Source organism: Canis lupus, chromosome 3, assembly GCF_048164855.1.
Source record: "Canis lupus baileyi chromosome 3, mCanLup2.hap1, whole genome shotgun sequence".
NCBI lineage: Eukaryota > Metazoa > Chordata > Mammalia > Carnivora > Canidae > Canis > Canis lupus.
Genome location: NC_132840.1, coordinates 23,633,151 through 23,652,994, shown reverse-complemented (window position 1 = coordinate 23,652,994; position 19,844 = coordinate 23,633,151). Strand labels below are relative to the sequence as shown.

Genomic DNA, 19,844 nt, shown 5'->3' with positions numbered 1-19,844 from the left:
GGGAGCGGGTCCTCGCTGGGCGGCGGCGCGCGTGCGGAGGTGCGGCCCGGCGGGCGGGCGGCGCGGCATGGCAGGCACCGGCCCGAAGCGGCGCGCGTCCGCGGCCCCCGCGGCGGCCGAGGAGGAGGAGCGGCAGGCGCGGGAGCGGATGCTGGCGGGCAAGCGCGCGGACGGCGGGGACGGCGGGGACGGCGGGGACGGCGCGGAGGGCGTGACCCTGCAGCGGAGCATCACGCTCTTCAACGGCGTGGCCATCATCGTGGGCACCATCATCGGCTCGGGCATCTTCGTGACGCCCACCGGCGTGCTCAAGGAGGCGGGCTCGCCCGGGCTGGCGCTGGTCGTGTGGGCCGTGTGCGGGGTCTTCTCCATCGTGGGCGCGCTGTGCTACGCCGAGCTGGGGACCACCATCACCAAGTCGGGGGGCGACTACGCCTACATGCTCGAGGTGTACGGCTCGCTGCCCGCCTTCCTCAAGCTCTGGATCGAGCTGCTCATCATCCGGCCCTCCTCGCAGTACATCGTGGCGCTCGTCTTCGCCACCTACCTGCTCAAGCCGCTCTTCCCCACCTGCCCCGTGCCCGAGAGCGCCGCCAAGCTGGTGGCCTGCCTCTGCGTGCGTGAGTACCGGCCGGGGTGGGGGCGCGGGCGCGGGCGCGGGGGTCGGCGGGGCGGGGGCCCGAGCCGCCGGCGGCCGCCTCCCGGCGCGGCCCACGTGGCGCCCATTCATCGGCGGGCACCTCCTCTGGGGAGCCGGGCGGTGAGTCAGCAGGGTCCCTGCCCCAGTCCGGGGCGGGGGTGGGGGGTGCTCCACTTCCTCACCTTCTCCATTCACGTGTGGACGGGGAGGCTGAGCTCACATCCCCTGCCTTCTGGGAGCCTCCGTGCCGGTATGAAGAGCGCATTTCCTGCCTGAGAGTCCCAGTGCCCGACTGCTCAGACCGAAATTGTAGTTTAAAAAAAAAAAAAATCATTCATTTCTGGCCCTGGAAAAGGGCTTATCAGGGATCAACAGAGGCTGGCTGGTACAAAACCAATAGTGCCAGAATTCGGGGGTGCTCTTTTAGGCAGCGGTGTCAGAGTAAGTAGTAAAAGATGGGGTGCGGTTGGCTGCAGATTAAATTTGAGTGTTGGGGGCGGAGGGTGGGTTTCAGGGGGAGGTCCCACATTGTACTAAAAACAGCCCCCCGTCCTGTTGCTAGTGATGGGCATGGTCTGGGTGTGTTGGTGGATACCGTCCTGGTGAACTGTCTGTCAATGGTTTGCAAAAACAGTTTGCTTGTGGAATTTCAGGGGGAAAAAAATCTTTTGTACCAAACGTCGTGTGATTTTCTTCTCTTTTTTGGCTGTTGGCACTGTTTACACCGACCCCTTGGCCAACCTCTAAGGACTCTTGCAAGATGGAAGTGTCCTGCTTTCAGAGCTGCCACCTGATGTGAGGATTTGCCTGAATGTTAATAGTGCATATAGGTCCAGAGCTAGCAGGGCTACATGTAGGGTTGGGGTCCCAGCCCAAAACTCAGGGACCATGTAGTTATTAGGAGTGGCTTCTGATCGGCAGTGCCTGCTGGTGCTGTGGGGATTTGGGCGTGTGTGGACCGAGCTTCCCACACGAGCCACATGGTAGTGTGGGGGCACACACACTTGATGAAGTGGTGAAAGTCAGTGCAGCTCTGCTTGACTGCCTCACATCACACGCTTTTCCGAGACCCTGAACAGAGCAGCCACGCCGGTGAAGGAGCATTATTTGCCTTTTTTGGGTCGGTCTCAGTGATGTGGATCTCAGCTTAAGAAAAAACATTTGTCCAAACCTAGGAGGTTGATCTGCTTTCTGGTGGGGCTTGGGGATGAGGGTTTTATGGGCCGACATGTTGAACTGAGAAAGGAAAAGCCCCTCTAAAGGGAAAATGACTCACTAGGATACTATTGTGTTATAATATGATTTAATGTTTGTGTCCAGTATGTAGTGAAACAGATAGTCTTTAAAGCCCTGTTCTTTAGTCTGTAAAAATAAGTTCCTTTTGGAGCGGTGGGGAAAAAAAAGTTCCTTGTTTAAACTTTGGGGTTTAAGTAGACAGATTGCAGGGGCACTGCAGTAAGTACAGCCTTCCCCCGCCCCCCCCCCGCCCCCATGTCACTGTGTCACTCCTGGGCCTGGCCAGGAGCATGTTGGCAGTACCCCTGCCAGTTTAAGTTGTGAATAAGGGTGAGGTTTTCCATGTGCTGATCAGCCTTTGTGGCTGTTTTTCCCTGAACCACCTTATGAGTGTGTGACGTGGGTTATGGGTGGCTTTCTCTGATGGAAAGATTTTCAGGTGCCGAAAGGGACTCGGTGTCTGCAAGGGTAAGCGCTTGCCTAGGGCCTCACTCTCTGGGGAACAGAGGCTGGTCCAAGGTTCACAGAACTCAGAGCTGTTCTGAACTGGGCACGGGGAGAGGTTATGATGCCCAGGGAGGTAGGCCCACACTTGTTGGGGTGCCTGAGAAGGCAGTGAGGAGCCACAGAAGAGTTTCCGAGTGTCCTCTAAGTATGGCACAAAAGCTGGCTTCTAGGATTTCTACTTAAGAGGAAGGGCATTCTACCCCCTCTCCTGGGAGCCCATCCCCACAATGGTACAGGCCCCGGGCCCCACAGCGCCCCATGGGAGGGCCTGGTGGCCCACGCCTTCCTGTGTCCAGTCACAGGGATGCTAGAGCAAAGTTCTCAATTGCTGGTTGGTCTTTTCAGTGCCCTGGACGCAACCCACCAGTTTCTGCTTCTTAAGAATTGGTGCTCTGAAACAGGTATGGTCCTGCTGGTAAAACAAATGGGAATGAAAGCCTTGTCCTTTTTTTTTTTTTTTTTTTTTTTAAGATTGTATTTATTTATTCATGAGAGAGACAGAGACATAGGCAGAGGGAGAAGCAGGCTCCCTGCAGGGAACCCGATGTGGGACTCGATCCCGGGACCCCAGGATCACGCCCTGAGCCAAAGGCAGACGCTCACCCACTGAGCCACCCAGGCATCCCAAAAGCCCTGTTCTTGTCGGTCTGATGGCAATGAGGCTCTCGTGTTTCTCAGTCCACCAGGAAGATGCGAAAAACTTGCTCCGGGAATCTTGATGGCTGTATGGGACTGGGCATGGGATAGCTTACGTTATCGCTGAACAAAAACTTGGTAGCATTTGCTTGAAACTGATGATGCTGGCTTTTATTTGGGGGCAAAAGTCCCTCAGACTGGAATCAAGATTCTCGCCAGCCTCAGTGTATCCAACCTTCCTGGGCCAGCTTTCTCCATAAAATGGGTCCCGCGGTAGGAGCACACAGTGCCAGCTGGCCCAAGTCCAGAAACCTGCTTGGGTCCTTTATGTCAAGAGAGAGGCCCTTACAAGGGTCGGAAAGGGCCATGTCCCTCATGGTCACTCCCTATCCTAGACACAGAGGGGTCAGGCAGGTGGCTGCAGATGGCTGGGCGCCTGCCCTCCTGTCCCCTCTCCATGTTGGGTGTGTGTGGGGTGCGACTGGGCCCACTGGGACAGTCACGGCTCAGACTAGCCAGGTGCTTGTAGAACTCGGGTTGTTCTGCTGGTGGCTCTGGGTCCCCTTCAGGGTGGAGGCCCTTTGTGGGGTCTGGAAAGCACATTCATCTGCCTTCTCATGGGAGACAGATGGGGTTGCCAAGGCTCCCCTCAAGTGGGTAGGACCCCACCATGCCCCTGGTTCGGGCAGATCCCTGTGTGGTGGGGGTGGAGGTTCCTCTGGGGACATATGACCTTAGATGCTTTCTACCTGCTGTCAGGTAGAGCCTGTGCTCTGCATGTGAACAGACCTGGGTTCTGCTCCCAGAAATTCGCGTGGACCTCTCAGCATAGTTTCCACATCCGTGAAGTGGGAATTGGTCACAGCTCTGCCTGGGTGACTGCGAGGACTCTCGACCACAATGTGCTTGAGGACATGGCACATGGGGGGCCCTGGCCACACAGTGGCTGCGATTTATTCTAAACGCCACCCTCTGCTGTTCACTTCTCACATCTTGAGCTGCTCTAGAACTTGTTCTTCTCTGGTTTAGCAAAAAGAAGGAGGGAGAGAGAATGGAGAGAGGGCAGGAACGAGCCACAGGCAAATGCCAGCGTCTCCCTCTGGGGCTGGGGTCTGAGCTGCGAAATGCCTGTCACACAAGAAGTCATCCCTTCCCGCCTCGGGGCAGGAGCTTGGCTGTCCTGTAGGTGAGGGGCACAGATCGGGGTGGCTTTGGCTGGTTGTGGGTTGGGGCCAGCCGATGTGAGGCTCAGTCCGATGTGAGGCTCAGTCCGTTGGGTGATGACCAGAGGGGGAGGGGAGGCCAGGGCTGTACCCTCCCCTGCCGAGTCTTTTCCATCAGCACCAGGTGGTCTTCTACTCCTAGGGGTGTGGGGCACTTGCACAATGTGTCCACCCCTGGGCCTCCTGGTTCAGGAAGTCTGAATGCCTGCCAGCCGCCAGGGCTGGGCCCCTCTCTGCACGAGGCAAAGGCTTCGGGTGTTTCCAAGTTGTTGGCGACCCCAGAGTCACAAGCTGTGAGCTAAGTGCAGACGACAGCCCACTCATTAGTACTGAAATCCAACTTTCCCAGCCAGACGAGAACGTGCTCTGGCCACCAGGCAGGTCACGCTGATCACAGGACTAGGGCTCAGGCCTGGGGCGACTTCACAAAAGCACGTGACCTCAAAGGAAACGGGACGTGCTGGGTGGGCATGTCTAACCCTTTTCTCCCTGGGTCACAGACCCTTGGTAATCCGATGGAATGTGCAGACTCGGCCCAGAAATGTGTGCCAGGCATATTAACTCCACAGTGTACATGGCCAAGGGGATCTCACACCCGCACCCCCCAAGGGTTGCAGAAGTGGATCTGGCGTCTCTCAGCTGGCGTGTGTGCCTGGACTCACACCTCTCCTCACATGCTCCTGCCCCAGCCTTTGAAACTAGTGCTGTCATCCCTTTTCTATGGCCAGGGCAACTGAGGCAGTGGTGGGATGAGGGCCCGGAGTTGGGACTGTGCTTGCTGAACTGCCTATTGTCATCACACGTGTGGGGACTCATGGTTGCATCTTTGGCGGGAGTGGCCCATGCCAGGGTCCTGGGGTGTCCTGGACACGCCTGGATACCACATCCAGGCATCCCATCAGTCAAGGTAAGGAGACGTGGGGATCTGAGGTTTGTCCCATCCAAGACTTTTTGGGAAGAGTGTAGGCTTGTCCCCCGGATGGGGGTGCCAGACCCCTTATGCACAGCTGGCTGGGGAGCCTTTTGTCTTTCCTTTTTCTTTCCATCTAGATCTTTACCTTGCAGAGGAGCTTCTGGGGCAGGGTAGGGCCACAGCTGCCTGCTGGCACACCCCTTCTGTGCCCAGGCTGACCTCCAGCTCCATTGGCCTTCTGTGACCCACAGCAGGTGCTGGGAACCAGGGGACTATGTGATTCTGCACCCCTAGGGTACGTGACCTGCCTGGGCCCTCTCTGGATTGCTGGCCTACAGTGCTGCCCAGAGAACACTTGTCCCCACCCCGGGCTTTAACCCGCTCACAGAACTACCCTGCCCTTTCCCGGACCACTGTCCAGTCCAACAGCTTTTTGGCTCCTGGCACATGGTGAATTCTTGCTTGGAGGATGGCTATCCCGGGAGGCCCTCCAGCGCCCGTGTGCCATAGGGAGGCATCTAACCCCCCCCCCCCCCGCCCCTGCCTGTCCCCGCACACCTCCCTCCCTGCAGGGCTGTTTTTGGGGCCACACCCGCCCTTCCCGCCATGTGAGGAATTGGCACCACCTCCCCTCTGGGCTCTTGGAGGGAGCACGGTATTCGCAACCTGATCTGTGCTCTAAGTTACCCTGACCTTGGTTGCTGGCCGACAACTGTCGCTGCTGAGACCAGCTGATTGTCTCTGATTGTCAGTTACTCAAAATGTAGCCGGTATAGGACTGAGGCACTGCAGGGAAACAGGGGCCTGAGGCCCACTGTGACCTTATGGCCAGCCTCGCGTGTCATCCATGCCGCGTCCCAGGGCTGGCATGGGATTCGGCCTTCAGCACAGCACAGACTCACATCCTGCAGGGGCCTGGGTGGGGCTCTGTCCCGGGCCTTGTCCCCAGCCCTCAGGTTCTGTAAGTCCCTGGGTCTGTGTGACTTTCAACGAGTCAGACAACTTCTCTGAGCTCCATTTACCCAACTAGCAGATGAGGATCTGAGACTGGATGCTCCACGGTTCCCTCAACCCGCAGGTACTGTGACCACAGCAGGTTTTCCTTCCTCCTTCTTCAGTAAAACTGCTGGAGGAGCAGAGGGAGTGGGGAGGGAGTCTCCGGGCCACAGGGGAGAGCCCGAAGCACCGAGTCTCCTGAGCAACAGCCTGGTCTGTCCTGAGCAGATCTTCACGCTTGGCAGTGACTGGTCGGTTTATCAGGAGCCCTTGGTGGGGTGCTGGACAGTGCATTCATGTGCTCATTCACTCCTCCAGCAGCTATGCGGAGGCCGGCTCAGACACCCTGAGTAACCTGCCCAGCATCACACAGCATGTCAGGACTCGAGGTGACTTCAGAGCCAAGGAGGGGGCTCACCCTCCAGTGTGTCCTGGCCGTTCTTGGGGCAGGTGGTCCCTGAGTCCTGCTCTCCAGGACTGGTGCCTCAGAAAAGCCTGATGAAGCAGACGCCACTCTGTGCGGGGTCTCCTGCTGCCCCAGGACTCGGGCGGCTGGCTGGTGGCTTTCCGAGCTGATGAAATCTACCCCTTGCTGGTGTGTTTGAATGTGTCAGCCCCTTGAATGTGAATGCCTCCAGGCCTGGTGAGCTCCGTGGTCACATTAAAGATGGGAAAAAATATGGAGACACATGTGCCAGGGCTGGTGGTGGGGAATTTGAAAATGTGACACTGGCCTACCAGTAATTTGCACAGAGAAGCAGTGAATCCACAAGACTGGGGGCAGGGGGCTCGAGAGCCAGTGTTCCTGCTCGGCCTCTCCCACAGGCAGTGACCTCTTGGCTGAGGGAGCCTTGGGCCCTGTCTGTACAACTTCCTGCCCCTGGGTGGGTCTGGAGCAGGGCCGTCGACCTGACCTGGCTCCGTGTTCTAACACGTTCCAGGGGGGAGGTTGGCCTTGTCAGGTGCTCTGGGGTACCGTCAGGTCATGGACATTTGTTGCCTTGCAGCCAGCAAAGGTGAAGTCACCCTCCGGTTCTCCAAATGGGCTCTCTGGGCCAGCAGCACGGGTGTCCCTGGGGGCAGTTAGGAATGCAGACGCTCAGGCCCCACCCAGGCCTGCCAATCAGAAGCTATGGGGTGGGGCCCCACCAACGGTCCTGCAAGGCCCTCAGGGACTCTGGAATGCCAGGGAGTGTGAGATCCTATCTGTTCCTGGAATGGTGTGCTCGGTGGGGGAGGCCCAGATGATCATGGCTGTCTGGCTGCCTGTGCGGAGGGGGCTCATGGTGAGCCCAGAGGACCTCCAGGGGCAGGAAGGTGGTGCTGATGACTGGGCACCCACACTCTCCGGGCCCCTGCGTGTGCTGGGTGGGTTTGCATAAGGAGGGGGAAGGCAGGACAAGATTCTGCGGAGCAGCCAAGCACCCCCCCGTTGGTGGCTGCCCTGCCAGCTGCCTGGGCCGTGCCAGCCTCTGCTCGGTGCCTGAGCAAGCCCACAGCCCCTGGCTGCTGCCCTAGGAGCCTGCCCACCTGCCACCAAGGCTTTGGGTCTAAACATAGAGTGAGCGCTGTGATGTTGACCTGGGGCAGCGTGGGGGACAGGCTCCAGGTCGGCAGGCTGCCTGGTTGCCTGGGCCTGGGTCTTGGGTCCGCTTGGACCCCGCTTAGGTCACAGCCATCAGCTGGCATTGCTTTCTGGGGGACCAGGCTGGCGGAGCCTCCTGGAATCGTGCTGCTGGGGGGCCACTTCCTCGCCCTGCTGGCGAAGCTCTAGGTCAGACAGCACTCATTTGCCTGTTGTTGCCATCTCAGCCCCATCTGGCCATCTTCTGCCCCATGTGAGGTGGCATCGCTCACACGCCCGATTGTCTTTGCCCTAAAATCATACGCAGAAAGCACCCTTTTTAGAGAGACCCATTCCAGTGGCTCCTAAGCAGGACTCTGGCAGTGAGGTTCTAGGCCTGGGGTCTCTGACCCTTGGGCTCTTCCATCAGGGTGGGGGTGGCAAGGTGGACAGTCCCTGCAGAGCCTTGGGATGGGGTGGGCTCCATCACTGCAGCCCCCTGGGAGGGGGGCATTGGACTGATTTCCGGACCAGTAAGAACCAGCCAGCACCTGGATGCTGTGTGTTGGGTGGTTCTGTCGGGCTTACTTGTGACCTTTCCCCTGGTGTGCTTGACCTCAAGTCAGCGGAGAGGGTAGGGTCAGCCTTCCACCCAGGCTGTGCCGAAGGCACTGAATGATAGAGTGAGTCTGTGTCAGGTACTCGTGCACTGCTCTTGTTATCAAGATCCTTGCTGATTTGGGTACCAGCATCCACAAAGTCCTGAGGAAGCACAGCCCTGGTTACAGGGTCCGATACGTCCGTCAGCATTTCACCCTCACTTGGTGTGGTTTTTGTGTTTTGTTTTGGTACTTTTAAATGAAAACAGGCTCCCCTTGCCTGTCAGCCCTGCCCCCATGGGTGAGTACATTCAACACGAGGCTGCTGTCTGGGAGAAGTCCGGTCTGTGGTGGATGATTGGGGTACCTGGCAGTGCTCGGGGGTGAGAGATCAGGTGCGGCCAGGCCAGGGAGGGAGCCTTTGAGTCCTGTTCAGAAAACTGCCTTCCCAGAGGCAGAGGCCAGGGCTCAGAAGTGGCTGGTGCCCCGTGTGCCGGTGTTGAGTGTGCCCTCCCTGCTCAGCACCTTGCTCTGTGCCCTGCTGTGCCCTTGTGAAGTCTGCAGCATGGGGGCCCTGCCTGGGATGGGGAAGCCACTGTGAGGGGTGTCCTGAGTCACGTACGTCAAGCACCACCCGTGGCAGCACCGCCGGGCACCCCACGCTTGGGGCTGGGGAAGGCATCTTGTCAAGGTCCACACCATGGTGGTGGGTGTTGCTGAGGCTACCCAGGGTGCTCCTCTAGCTGCGAGGTGTTCCAGGTCACAGCAGGATGGGGATGGGACACACACAAACCTAAAGGGCAGTGAGGCAAGCCCCGGGCCAGCCTGCCCCTGTGGTCTGCAGGCAGCCCAGCGCCAGCTTATCGACCTGGCCCCAGCTGTCACCACATGGGAGCACAGTGAGCTTATCTGGGGGTGCCAGTGTGGGGAGCCTTCCCAACAGCACCTCTGCCTCTGTCAGCCAGAGGGCCCGTGCCCTGCTGTTACCTGTCCACCCCACTCATGCAGCACAGGAGCTTTCTCCTTGTCCCTAGGGCGTGGAGGGCCCATGACAACACCGCTCGCCCTCAGCACCACCTGTCCTTACCCTCAGGATGCCAGTGTCCCCATCAGAAACAAGAGAGAGCCTCCCCTCCTGAAGGCATCTTGTCAAGGTCTGGGAGCTGCAGGCCAGGCAGCCAAGATGCACAACCAGCTTCTGCTGAGGCCAGAAGACAGTGGGCTCCTGATGAATGCATTTATTTACTTAAGATTATATTTCAATTTGAAACTTTTTGAGAAAGGAATACCGTGGAGGATACTAAAGCGTTTGTTTATTCATTGGCCAAAGTCAGTGAACATTAAAGTTTCATCAAATGTTTCAGTTCTTCTTTTTATAAAAGAAATAGAGTGTTACAGGGTCCTCCCCCGCTTGTTCCGTGGCCGGGTCCCCGCCCCACCTTGCCTGTCTGTGACTTGGTTATTTTGAATGTGTCGCAGCTGCGTCAGAGTGAACAGAGGCTCCCTGCCACCTGCTGGGCAGGGCCCAGGGTGCTTTAAGGGGAACGGCGGGTCAGGTCTGGGCATGGGCGGGGTGTGCACCACTTGTTGGACGGCAGTGGTGTGGAAAAGGAGGGACCCTGGGCCTCTGTCCTGGCCCACGACCACTAGGACGAGCGCAGCATTTGTGGGCACCACAGTAGGACAGACCATGCGCTGGGGGCTCTGGGCAAGCTTGCTCCCCTTCCAGGAACCTGAATTGTCCTCTGTGAAATGGGAGAAGGGGTGGAAAGACCCCAGAGGAGCACGTGGACTGGAGGTGGCAGGCAGAGCTGGCTGTGCAGGGCTGACAGTGCTGTTCCTGGAGCCTGTGGCAGTGGCAGTGGCAGTGGCAGCGGCAGCAGCAGCAGCAGCGTGCCGCCAGGAGACCAGCCTGCCGGAAGCCGCGTTGGGCAGAGTGGCCAGCAGGCGGGGCGGGGGAGAGCTGCCTCCCAGCGCACAGGCAACGCCTCCCCCGCCGCCCTGCCTCCCTGAGGCATGAATGGGGGACTGATGCAATGAGCAGGCCTCTTGCCAGAGGCGCATCTGCGTCCAGAGTGCTAGCCACCTGTGCCTGGTGAGGAAGGGCCAGAGGCATCTGTGCCCCTGTGGGCGGGCTCACCCATAAGGAAGTTTGAGGCTGTCCCAGAAAGCCCCCAGCCTCGCCCTCTTGCTGTGCTGCAGCTCCTTGGGATCGGGTGGCAGGAAGGAACAGGCCCCCCGAGGCCCTTCCATCCCGATCCCAGCAACACGGCAGGTTGGACCAGTAGCACTGGACTGCAAGCATTCCCCTGGAAGCCTAGGAAGAGGAATTCTGCTACTTCTCCTCTGCCTGCCCTCCACTGCGATCACTGTGGGGATGTCAGAGGGACCCCAGAGGCCTCCATCTCAGTCCAGGGTCTGCCCCTAACACCCTGGGACAGGGGGCCACTCTGAGCCTCCGTTTTCTCTTCTGTGCCGAGAGTGGCAGTGCTGACATGGTTTATACAGGACAGCCATGTCGCCGTTGGTTCTGAGGGCCTGGACTGAGCATGTGCCCCCTCCCTGGGGGCCACACAGTGACGGTCCCCGTGCTGTTTGCCCTGCGCGCACATCAGCCCCTCATCTGAGCCTTTCCTGGCCAGGCTTGCTCCTATTTCTGGAGCCCCACCTACCCAAGGCAGCTCATTTTACTGCACGCCTGGCAGGTGCATATCACAGGCTTGGAGCCCCAGGGGCGCAGCCGGGGTCCAGGCAGCCCGGGTCCAGGCGGGCCATGTGCTGTCACTCCCACTGCAGGGAACCCCTGAGTATTTCACCTCTGGCGTGGCAGCTGGAAGCCACTACTTTCAGGGCAGAATGCAGTCGTGGTCAGCCGTTGCATCAGCCAGAGCCCGGAGCCGCCGGGGAGCATGGCAGCGGGGGAGGGGTGCTGTTAAGGTGTCAGTCTGTTTCCTGGAGCAATAAGCAGGTGGCAGGGTGAGCACTCTGGGAGACTTCCTGCTTCGCTTCTACCTGCCTCTCCTACTGCCGGGTCTTAACCAGTTCATCAGTGCAGATTGATTTCTTTGGGTCTTACTCCTCAAATTGTAAAATTACATTTATTTAGGTGGGGAAAGAAGCCACCTGGCGTCTGCCGGTCCTGGGTCCGTTCTGCGTGAAAAGAGAAGAGACGTGCAGACTTTCCCAGTTTCTTATGTTAAGGGTGGCCCTTGGAGAAGTGGCAGGTGTGGGGGGCCCGTGGACAGGTCCTTCCCAGGTCCACAGCCTGCCGGTTAGGGTCAGTCCCAGCCTCCCAGAAAGGCAGGTTTCCTGGTGTGAGCACTCCCCTGATGGCGGGCACCTGCCTTCCAGCAGCAGAGAGCACCTGAGAGCGCTCCAGGCAGAAACAGTGAATGGAAGGTCTGGGTGTCACGTACCTGTTGCCTTTGCTTTTGTACAGAATTGCTTCACTGTAAGTGGCTGTGACAGTCCCTGCTCACCTGACACATCAGCATATGGATGGCTCTGCTCTGGCTCAGGGCCTGGGGGTTTCACGGGGGGCCTGCCTGTGCGTGTCCGGGCATGTGTGGAGCTCGGCTTAGTGGCCCACTGTGCCCCCTTGCACCCCCAGCCCCATGTCCACCCCCCTCCACCCCCCCGTCTGTGATTGGTTGGTAGCATTTGCTGTTCAAACAGCCCTGGGATTGGAGCTGGCCCAGGGAGCTGGCCTGTTGTCCTGTACCTGCTGGGCCCACCTCACCCCCACCCTGGGCTCCGCCTCCCCTGCAGTCCCAGTTTCATGTGTCACGATTGCCCCCACGGTACCCCCTCTTGGCTCATGGAATGGGTTCATGCTACACAGTACCTTCCTCACCGGTCTCCCCTGTGGGACTCTAGAAGGTTCTCTGTACTGAAAGGAACCTGGTGGGCTGTGTGGACAGCTAAGCTGTGCTGAAATGGTGAGAGGTGCCCGCCTGGTGAGCACAGCTCTGTCCAGTGGCTCTGAGGTGCAGCAGGTGGGGTAGGGGTGGGGCAGGACGTGGCTGGGGTCAGTGGGAGGCTCACATTCCTTCACTAAAACTCTTCATAGCAGCCAGGGGCATGTGGGATCATAGCTTTTTTGAGCCAAGAAGTGTGGTTCTCAGCCTCTGACCTTGAGCATGGAGAGCCATCGGTTATAGCAGAACAAGGCCCAGAAGGGAGAGCCACTAGGGGGGCTGCCCCCCGCCAGACTGCCCGCATACCCTGTGGCCCGTCCCACGGAGCTTACTGCTGCCCTCTCTCCACAGTGCTGCTCACGGCCGTGAACTGTTACAGCGTGAAGGCCGCCACCCGGGTCCAGGATGCCTTCGCTGCCGCCAAGCTCCTGGCACTGGCCTTGATCATTCTGCTTGGCTTCATCCAGATCGGGAAGGGTGAGTGCAAGCTCTGGGCGCCCTGACAGGTGTCCTGTGCAGCCCTGCTGGGCTGGGGGAGGCAGGTGGTCCCCGTGCCACATTGCCCCTGGCCAAAAGTCTGCCGTGCCAGCAGGCGGGGTTTCACACAAGCCAGTGACACTGTCCGGTGAGAGGTGCTGACATCACAGAGGCTAAACATCACCCAGAAATTTAAATCCCACCCTGTCCCCAACAAACGCCACTCCTACCCACACAGGAGGGCAGGGGTAGGATGGTGACACGGCGGTTCACAGAGGGACCTCAGGGCTGCATCCTGCACATGGAGAGCAAGGCAGGATGGGACTGTTCCCGAGGCAGATCTCACACATGGGAGCACAAATCTCAGTGCCTGTTGGGCGAAGTGTGGCCGTCCCTGGGGAGGATGGAGGATATCCCAGCCCCAGCATTGGGCCATGCTGACCCTTCCCCCATGGTCCACCACTTTGTCTTATCTGTGTGGGTCACCCATGCTGTGGCACTTGGTGGCAGCACGTCCTCTCAGTGCTGGGAATGGAAGTATGGTTTCTCCAGCAGGGTGGGCGTCTGCTTGGCCTTCACAGACCAGCGATCCCACGGGGGCTGGCACCAGGCGACCTTCTGAGGGCCCCTTCACAGAGGGTCACCATGAGGATGCGCAGCCATGTGTGTGGGGGGGACATGCAGAGGCACGGCCTCGTTCTGTGTCCCTGAGTGCTCTCAGAGCCCTGGGGTATGGGAAGGCTACATACTTTCCCATATCCTGTGCCCCCAGCTCTGCAGTGGTGCCACTAGCTGCTTCACCCTGTTTCAGAGGCAGCTCAGAGCAGCTCCTGTGGAAAGAGCCAGGACATGGGCTGGGTCTGCATCCTCCAAGATCCCCTGCCAACACAGGGCTGTGTGCCCCTCTTGTGCTGGGGACCCCACACGGCCTCTGTGGGCGTCCTCACCCCAGCCACCCTCTTCCCGTGCTTCAGTGCTGGCTTGCTATGAATTGAGTGGGCGCAAAACCCGTGATGGCCTGTATCTGCGGTGTCCTCCAGGCGTCTGCCTCTGATACCCAGAAATCTGCTCTGTGGTTCCAGGCTCTCTCCTCCCTTTGCTGTAATGGCCATGCGGGGCCCCACACTTTGTATGAACCCAGCATCCACAGGCTGTGGGCCTCAATGGGGGGGTATTCATGATGCAGGAACATACAGGCCCTCTGGGCGGGAGAGAAGCCCACTTGCCGGTCTACACTGACCTAGTAACATGGAAGCAAGAATCCAGATAACTCGGGCAGACGGGCTCTGTTGATTATTTAAACATGTGAAGCTTTGGCTCTGGCACCTAACGAGAACCCAGCACCCATGAGCCATGATCGTCATCAGCATCGAGGGGAGAGTTCCACCTGATTTCCAGACCACTTTCCGTGGCAGATAGGTCACTGCTTCAGGAGCTGACCTTCAGCCTGGGAGCATGTTAGATTACTTTCCTGCCCCGGGTGAGCTGACCCTAGGGCTAAGAGGGGTGGGATCTGGCCTGAGTCTGTGCCTTTGTTGCTCCGGATGCTTCCCCAGCACCCAAAGTGCCTTTCTACGGCTCCAGAGTCCAGTGTCCTCTGGAGACAAGACTTTGTCTTCCTGCTTATCTCTCGAATCTTGAGGACCCTGGTCAGGCTAAGTAACCCTGCAGCGCCGTGAAGAGGTTGGCCGGGCAGGACCTGGCGGACAAGACTGTGCAGCCAGGAAGCGTGTCATCTGATAGAAGGTTTGCTTGCGAAGGTATTTGCTCGGGCAGTACGATTAGCTACAGACTGATGAGGAATGTGCAGGGGGTGACCTGACTTTTGTAAAAACAAATTTTGCTGGGGATAGCAAAGAGCTTTTGTTCAACTAGAATACCTAATATGTTTATCATTCTGTTGCTGTCGAAAACATCCTCCCCTGAAGCAGTTCTTCTCTGAACATGGGATATGGCTCCTGGTTTTCTTGGGGAGATTTGTGTTGATCTCAGATGAATGCCTTCCCTTCTGGGGACACACCATGGACCTCCTTCCCCAATAGAATCTGTGGTCTGACTCTTCTCCCCTTGGGCAGCTGCCCATTGCTGTATCCCTGGGGCAGGAGGGCCCGGACCCTTGGGATGGGGGTGCGGCTCAGTGCTGCTCAGATTACCCTCTGACTATGCCACATCATTGCACAGACCCTGGCTGCCCCGCTCCACCTGGCACTGAGGGGGTAGGTCTTCCTCCCCCACCGAGCACCCGTGGGCCCCGAGGGCTGCAGGGGGGTTTGAGCCCAGCTGGCCATCGGTCAGCCACTGGGCCTCTGCTGGGCTCATTCCCTTGAGACCCATGAGCAATCTGCATTTGTCCTTCCCACAATCTTTCACCAGAACCTTCTGAGGCCCTGAGTGTGATGCTACACTCAGCCCCAACTAGGACTTGGCCTTGTTGGCCAGAGCTCAGCTGTGGGGTGGGGATACCAGACGGCACATGAACAGGAGAATTTCAGACAGGCGGATGGGGCGCCAGCCCAGACCAGGACTTGAGGTGGGAGGGAGCAGCTCGATGAAGGCACAGAGTCGGGGACAAAGGGACTGCTCTGCATGGCCCTAGGCTGGGATCTTGATGTGGGAGCAGCTCAGCAGCCCTGTGGCTGGGGGTAGGGGTGCCCACAGTGTCGGGCATGCAGGCCTGGCGCCATGTGAGGTGTTTAGATTTGCTCCCAGCATTTTCGGAAAGGGAGACAGAGCTCAGGTCAGCATTTCAGATCTGTGGGTGGGGTGGCTGGGCCAAGGAGGCTGCAGACAAGCAGGCAGAGAGAGTGGGAGGCTTGTACTTGCCAGCTGCCTCGCCCTGCTTTGTCCCTTTACATCTGTCACCTCTTTACTTAGGATATCCCACAGGGGCCACAGCCTATGGTCAGGCTGTTCCCAAGACCAGAGATGGGAGTGGGGTGTGGAAGGTGCGTCCCTCTGCCTAGGTCTTTGCCAGAGGACACACAATGGCACCCTTGTGCCTTTGCTTCGCTGCAGCATCGGTGGGAGAGTGGTTACAGTGTGGACTGCCCAGTTGTACAGATAAAAACGGCCTCTAGAGCGCTTCCTTCCTCCCACACTGCGTCTCAGCAGGATATCCTCTGCGGAAGGAGGCCGTGGGAGGCCAGGTCTCTGTGCATCAAGCAGTCCTGCCCCCCAGGTCCCTGCCCCCGAGCCATGCACAGCTCCCATGAGCTCACCCTGTTGCTGGGACATTGGCCCCAATCGCCAGGAGACATGCGTGTGGTTTGCACTGCAAGAGGAGGCTCCTGAACCCCCTGTTGATTATCTCCTATGTCCCAAAGTGACAGGGTCATCTCAGAATTGGGGGAGCACAGGAGACAGCCCAACAGGAAGGGGCAAGCCCTTGCAGCAGGCAGCCCTGTGAAGTGGACTCTCTGAGGGAGGGGACAGGCATCTTAGGTCTCCCCTTGCAGAGGACTTCAGAGCCCATTTCACAGGGGCTTGGGGTCATGTTGGGACTGCAGGGTGCTCTAGCAGGGGGCCATGTAGGGCCAGGATTTGGTTCTCCACACTGGTCACCTGTGTCCCAGGAGCAGGGATGGGGCCGTGGGGTAGGGTAGGGTCGTCACCTGGTGGCTGGTGTCCCGTGGCCTATCTGCTCCTCACTGAGTGTCCATCCAGAGCAGCAGATCACAGGGCCACCGTGGGAAGACATCGAGGCAGGTTTGGTTGTTTCTTCCCCTGGATGTTCTTTGGTAATTTTTTTTAAAGATTTATTTGAGAAAGAGAAAATGTGAGCAGGGGAAGGAGCAGAGGGAGAGGGAGAGAGCATCCCAAGCAGACTCCCCCCACCCCCCACCCCCCGCCGCCCAAGCACGGAGCCTGATGAGGGGGGGCTCCATTCCACCACCCTGAGACCATGACCTGAGCCAAGATCACGAGTCAGATACTCAACTGCCTGAACCATCCAGGCGCCTCTGTTCTTTGATAATTTTTAATTGAAGCTTTTTTGTTGGGCCTGTGCACGCCTCTGCACTAATTCAGCATCCAGAATCATAACAGATTTGAGATCACATGCTTTGCTTGTGCTGCCCTGCGGCATGAAATCAGTCAGGAGAGTTGGGCTCTTTCCCACTGCGGCCCTCGGCTCAGCCCTGCAGCCAGCCAGGCGGACGGAAGTGCAGGGGGAATGGTGGGTGGTGGCCAGAGCCCTGCACTGGGCACGGTTAGGTCTCAGGGGTCTCCTGTAGCCTTCCCGGGGAGAGAAGGCCCTTTCCAATTGAATTGGAGGTTTGCTGGCTTCCATGGGGCCAGCTCCTCCAGGGACAGGTGTTGGACAGGTGAGCATGCACTGACCTCCCATCAACCTCCCCAAACCCAGATTCTTGCCCCATTACCATTGGCAGACATCAGGCAGAGCCAGAGGACGGGCAGCGAGCAGACACCTAGTGTTCAACCCGGGGTAGGCAGATGGGAAAGAGGAGCATCCTCTCCGAGGACAGAACCAGACACCCGTCGCCATACTGGCTGCCCAAGCCTGTTAGAGCACCAGTCACACAGAGCTCACTCGCCAGGTGGGACTCAGAGCCCCAAAGCCTGTGGTCCCACACATGACAGCCCATTCTACAGAGCAGGAGCCTGAGGCCAAACACCTCCTCCCTTGGCTGGTGATTGCAAAGCAGGATCCAGGCCACACCTTGTCCTGGCCACATCCACACACAGTGGAAACCACGAAGTCTGACCTGGTGAGTGAGGCCCAGGGGTCCGTCTGCAAACAATGTCCTGTTGTATCCTCATGGTTCTGGGGGACGAAAGTCCAATGTCAGGGCTGTACTCCTCTGAAATTCGTTGGGGGATCTCTCCTTGTCAGCCCAGCTCCTGATGGTCCCCGAGCTTGTGCTGCACCTCTCGGACCTCTCTGGCTCATCCCTGTGGCCCCTTCCTATATCCTGTAAGGACAGTCGTGGGCTTCAGGGCCCTCTCCTCATCTGTGATCTCATCTCCACATCCTGACGTTAACTCCATCTTCAAAGACCTGTTTCCAAACCAGGCCACATTCAGAGGTTCCAGGTTGACACGAGTTCTTGGGGGGACCCTGTTCACATCTCATGACATAAATGAGTGTCCCATGGAACCCCAGAGGGATAGAGTGGGACCAGAAGCAGAAGGTTCCAGCATGGTGGATATTCCCCCGTTGGGGCTGACTTTCTCACAGTGTTCCTGTCCCAGGAGGGGTGCCCCAGGGCTGCTCTGGCTATGGGAAAGCAGTGGGTGGGTTGGGGCCTCGCCAGCCCCAAGGTTCTGGGATTTGCTGCTGCTGCCTCTACCGCCCGTCTCCAGATCGGGACGTTGACAGGCTCCAGGGGCCCTGGAGAAGCCCTGATGAGCATCAGACCAGGCCTTTCCCCCATGTAGAGAGGCCAGGCAGGCCCTGTGGGGAGCATTGGTCCAGTCAGCAGCCATGGGGCTGGCACGCTCCCTGGGCGGGAAGAAGGCCCACTCCTGTCCCCACGTGCTCGGAGCTGCTGGACACCCGTTGATGGTTCCTGGGGCTGTGTCTGGGTGACACAGGAATTTGGGCTGGCTTCCCCGAGACTGTCCTCTGGGGCCTTGGAGCATTCCCACCCCAATTACCCCAGTTCTCAAAAGGGGTCCCAGTGGGCGGGAGGCAGGCCCTGCTGTGACATTGCAGTTTGCCAACAGGCCCAGCATCTGGTTGTGCACTGGCATTCCCTTTCCCGCGGCCCTTCTGGGAGAGTACTGTCAGTGGCTGCATTCTAGGGCTGGAAGAGGCAGACTTGAAGGTACGGGGGCTACGGGGCACTTGCCTGCAATGCAGGTGAGCAGAGGGTCGGAACCCACCCTGAGCTGACCTCCCTTCTCTTTGGACAGCAGGTTAGAGGTAGCTTTGAGGTCTGCATAGAAGCCCCAGACAAGGGGTGATGGCACAGGGGACTCCGTTAAACTGTGGGGTCCTGAGGTGCTTATCCCCCACTCTTGAAGCCAGCAGGAGGACCTGAACTTCTCTCTGCCCATCACGATCATATTCTTGCCTGCTCTCGGAGTGACATAGAGCTACAGGGTAGCTTGGAGCACGGTGGCCTTCCGGGGGACTTGTCATTCATCTGTGTCCGATGCACCCCGACTGTGGGAGCCGTGGCCTGTAGGCCAAGCATGTGTCATTACCCTCCAGAGCTGCAGAGCCCTGCCCTGTGTTGCTGCCATCCGGGTTAGCTGCCCTCTGCATCCCAGAGAGTGGAGCAGCACTGCTTGCCTCCATGCACCAGTGCACCCCCACCCCAGCCCTGACAATCCCAGGTGTCTCCAGGTATCGCCAAATGCCCCCTGGTTGCAGAGGACAGGTGGGTGGTTGGGACTACACGTGGATTTTAGAACCTGCCCTCCCCCAGGAGGGCTCCACGTCTCCTCTGCGCCCCTGCTCACCACCTCAGTGGCCCTGGGCAAGGCGCAGCTGCTAACACCCATCATGAAGCAGAGGTGTGGCTGCCTCACCCGCTTCTCGCTGGAGCCAGCCTGGAGATGGGTGGGCCCTCCTGCCAATTCTGCAAACCTCCTTAAAGCCCCCCTGCAGTTAGGGCTCCAGCCCCAGCAGGACACCAGGGCAGCGAGGGCAGGCGTGGCCCCTGTCTCTTAGCGGCCACCCAGACCCAGTGCCTGCTCCCTGGTGCCTTCGAGAAGGAGGGGCAGCATGCTTGGCCGGCATTTGGTCAGGAGCCTGGAGAAGCTATGGTCCTCCCTTCTGGGCTGGTGTCCAACACAGGCTAGTCTGAACAAACCCAGGAGCCCTGCAGGGGCGCATGTGTGCCTCCCCCTCTGGACAGTTGACTTGCAGATCCCTCCCTTGTCTCTAGGGTGCGGCATGCTGCGTTTATGGGAGATGATCGGGTGAGTGACAGCCCAGAGGAACTTGGCAGAGGGTTGATTGGCAGCCACATCCTTGGCAGAGCTTTGCATGTTCCCTCACCCCACGCCAGGGGAGAAACTGGGTCTACCGGTCACGCTCAGTGCTGCAGGGTCTGGGAGTGTGGTCCCTCTGTGCACCTGGCTGCCTGCTTTCCTCCAAAGGACTTGGGGCACCTCGCAGGCAGGTAATGGGCTCTCAGATGACCAGGGAAGGTCCCAGCAGATGGCCC

General features: G+C 58.8%; 1 protein-coding gene across 1 annotated transcript in view; it reads left to right on the top strand.

Moving 5' to 3' along the window:
- The first annotated feature begins 37 nt into the window (after positions 1-37).
- The window catches only part of SLC7A5 (solute carrier family 7 member 5), a 32,508-nt gene continuing 12,701 nt past the window's right edge, over positions 38-19,844 (top strand). The window contains exons 1-2 of the mRNA XM_072819535.1: positions 38-620; positions 12,583-12,708. Coding sequence (XP_072675636.1) covers positions 68-620; positions 12,583-12,708 — 679 coding nt within the window. The 5' untranslated portion in view covers positions 38-67. The remainder of the gene's footprint in view (positions 621-12,582; positions 12,709-19,844) is intronic.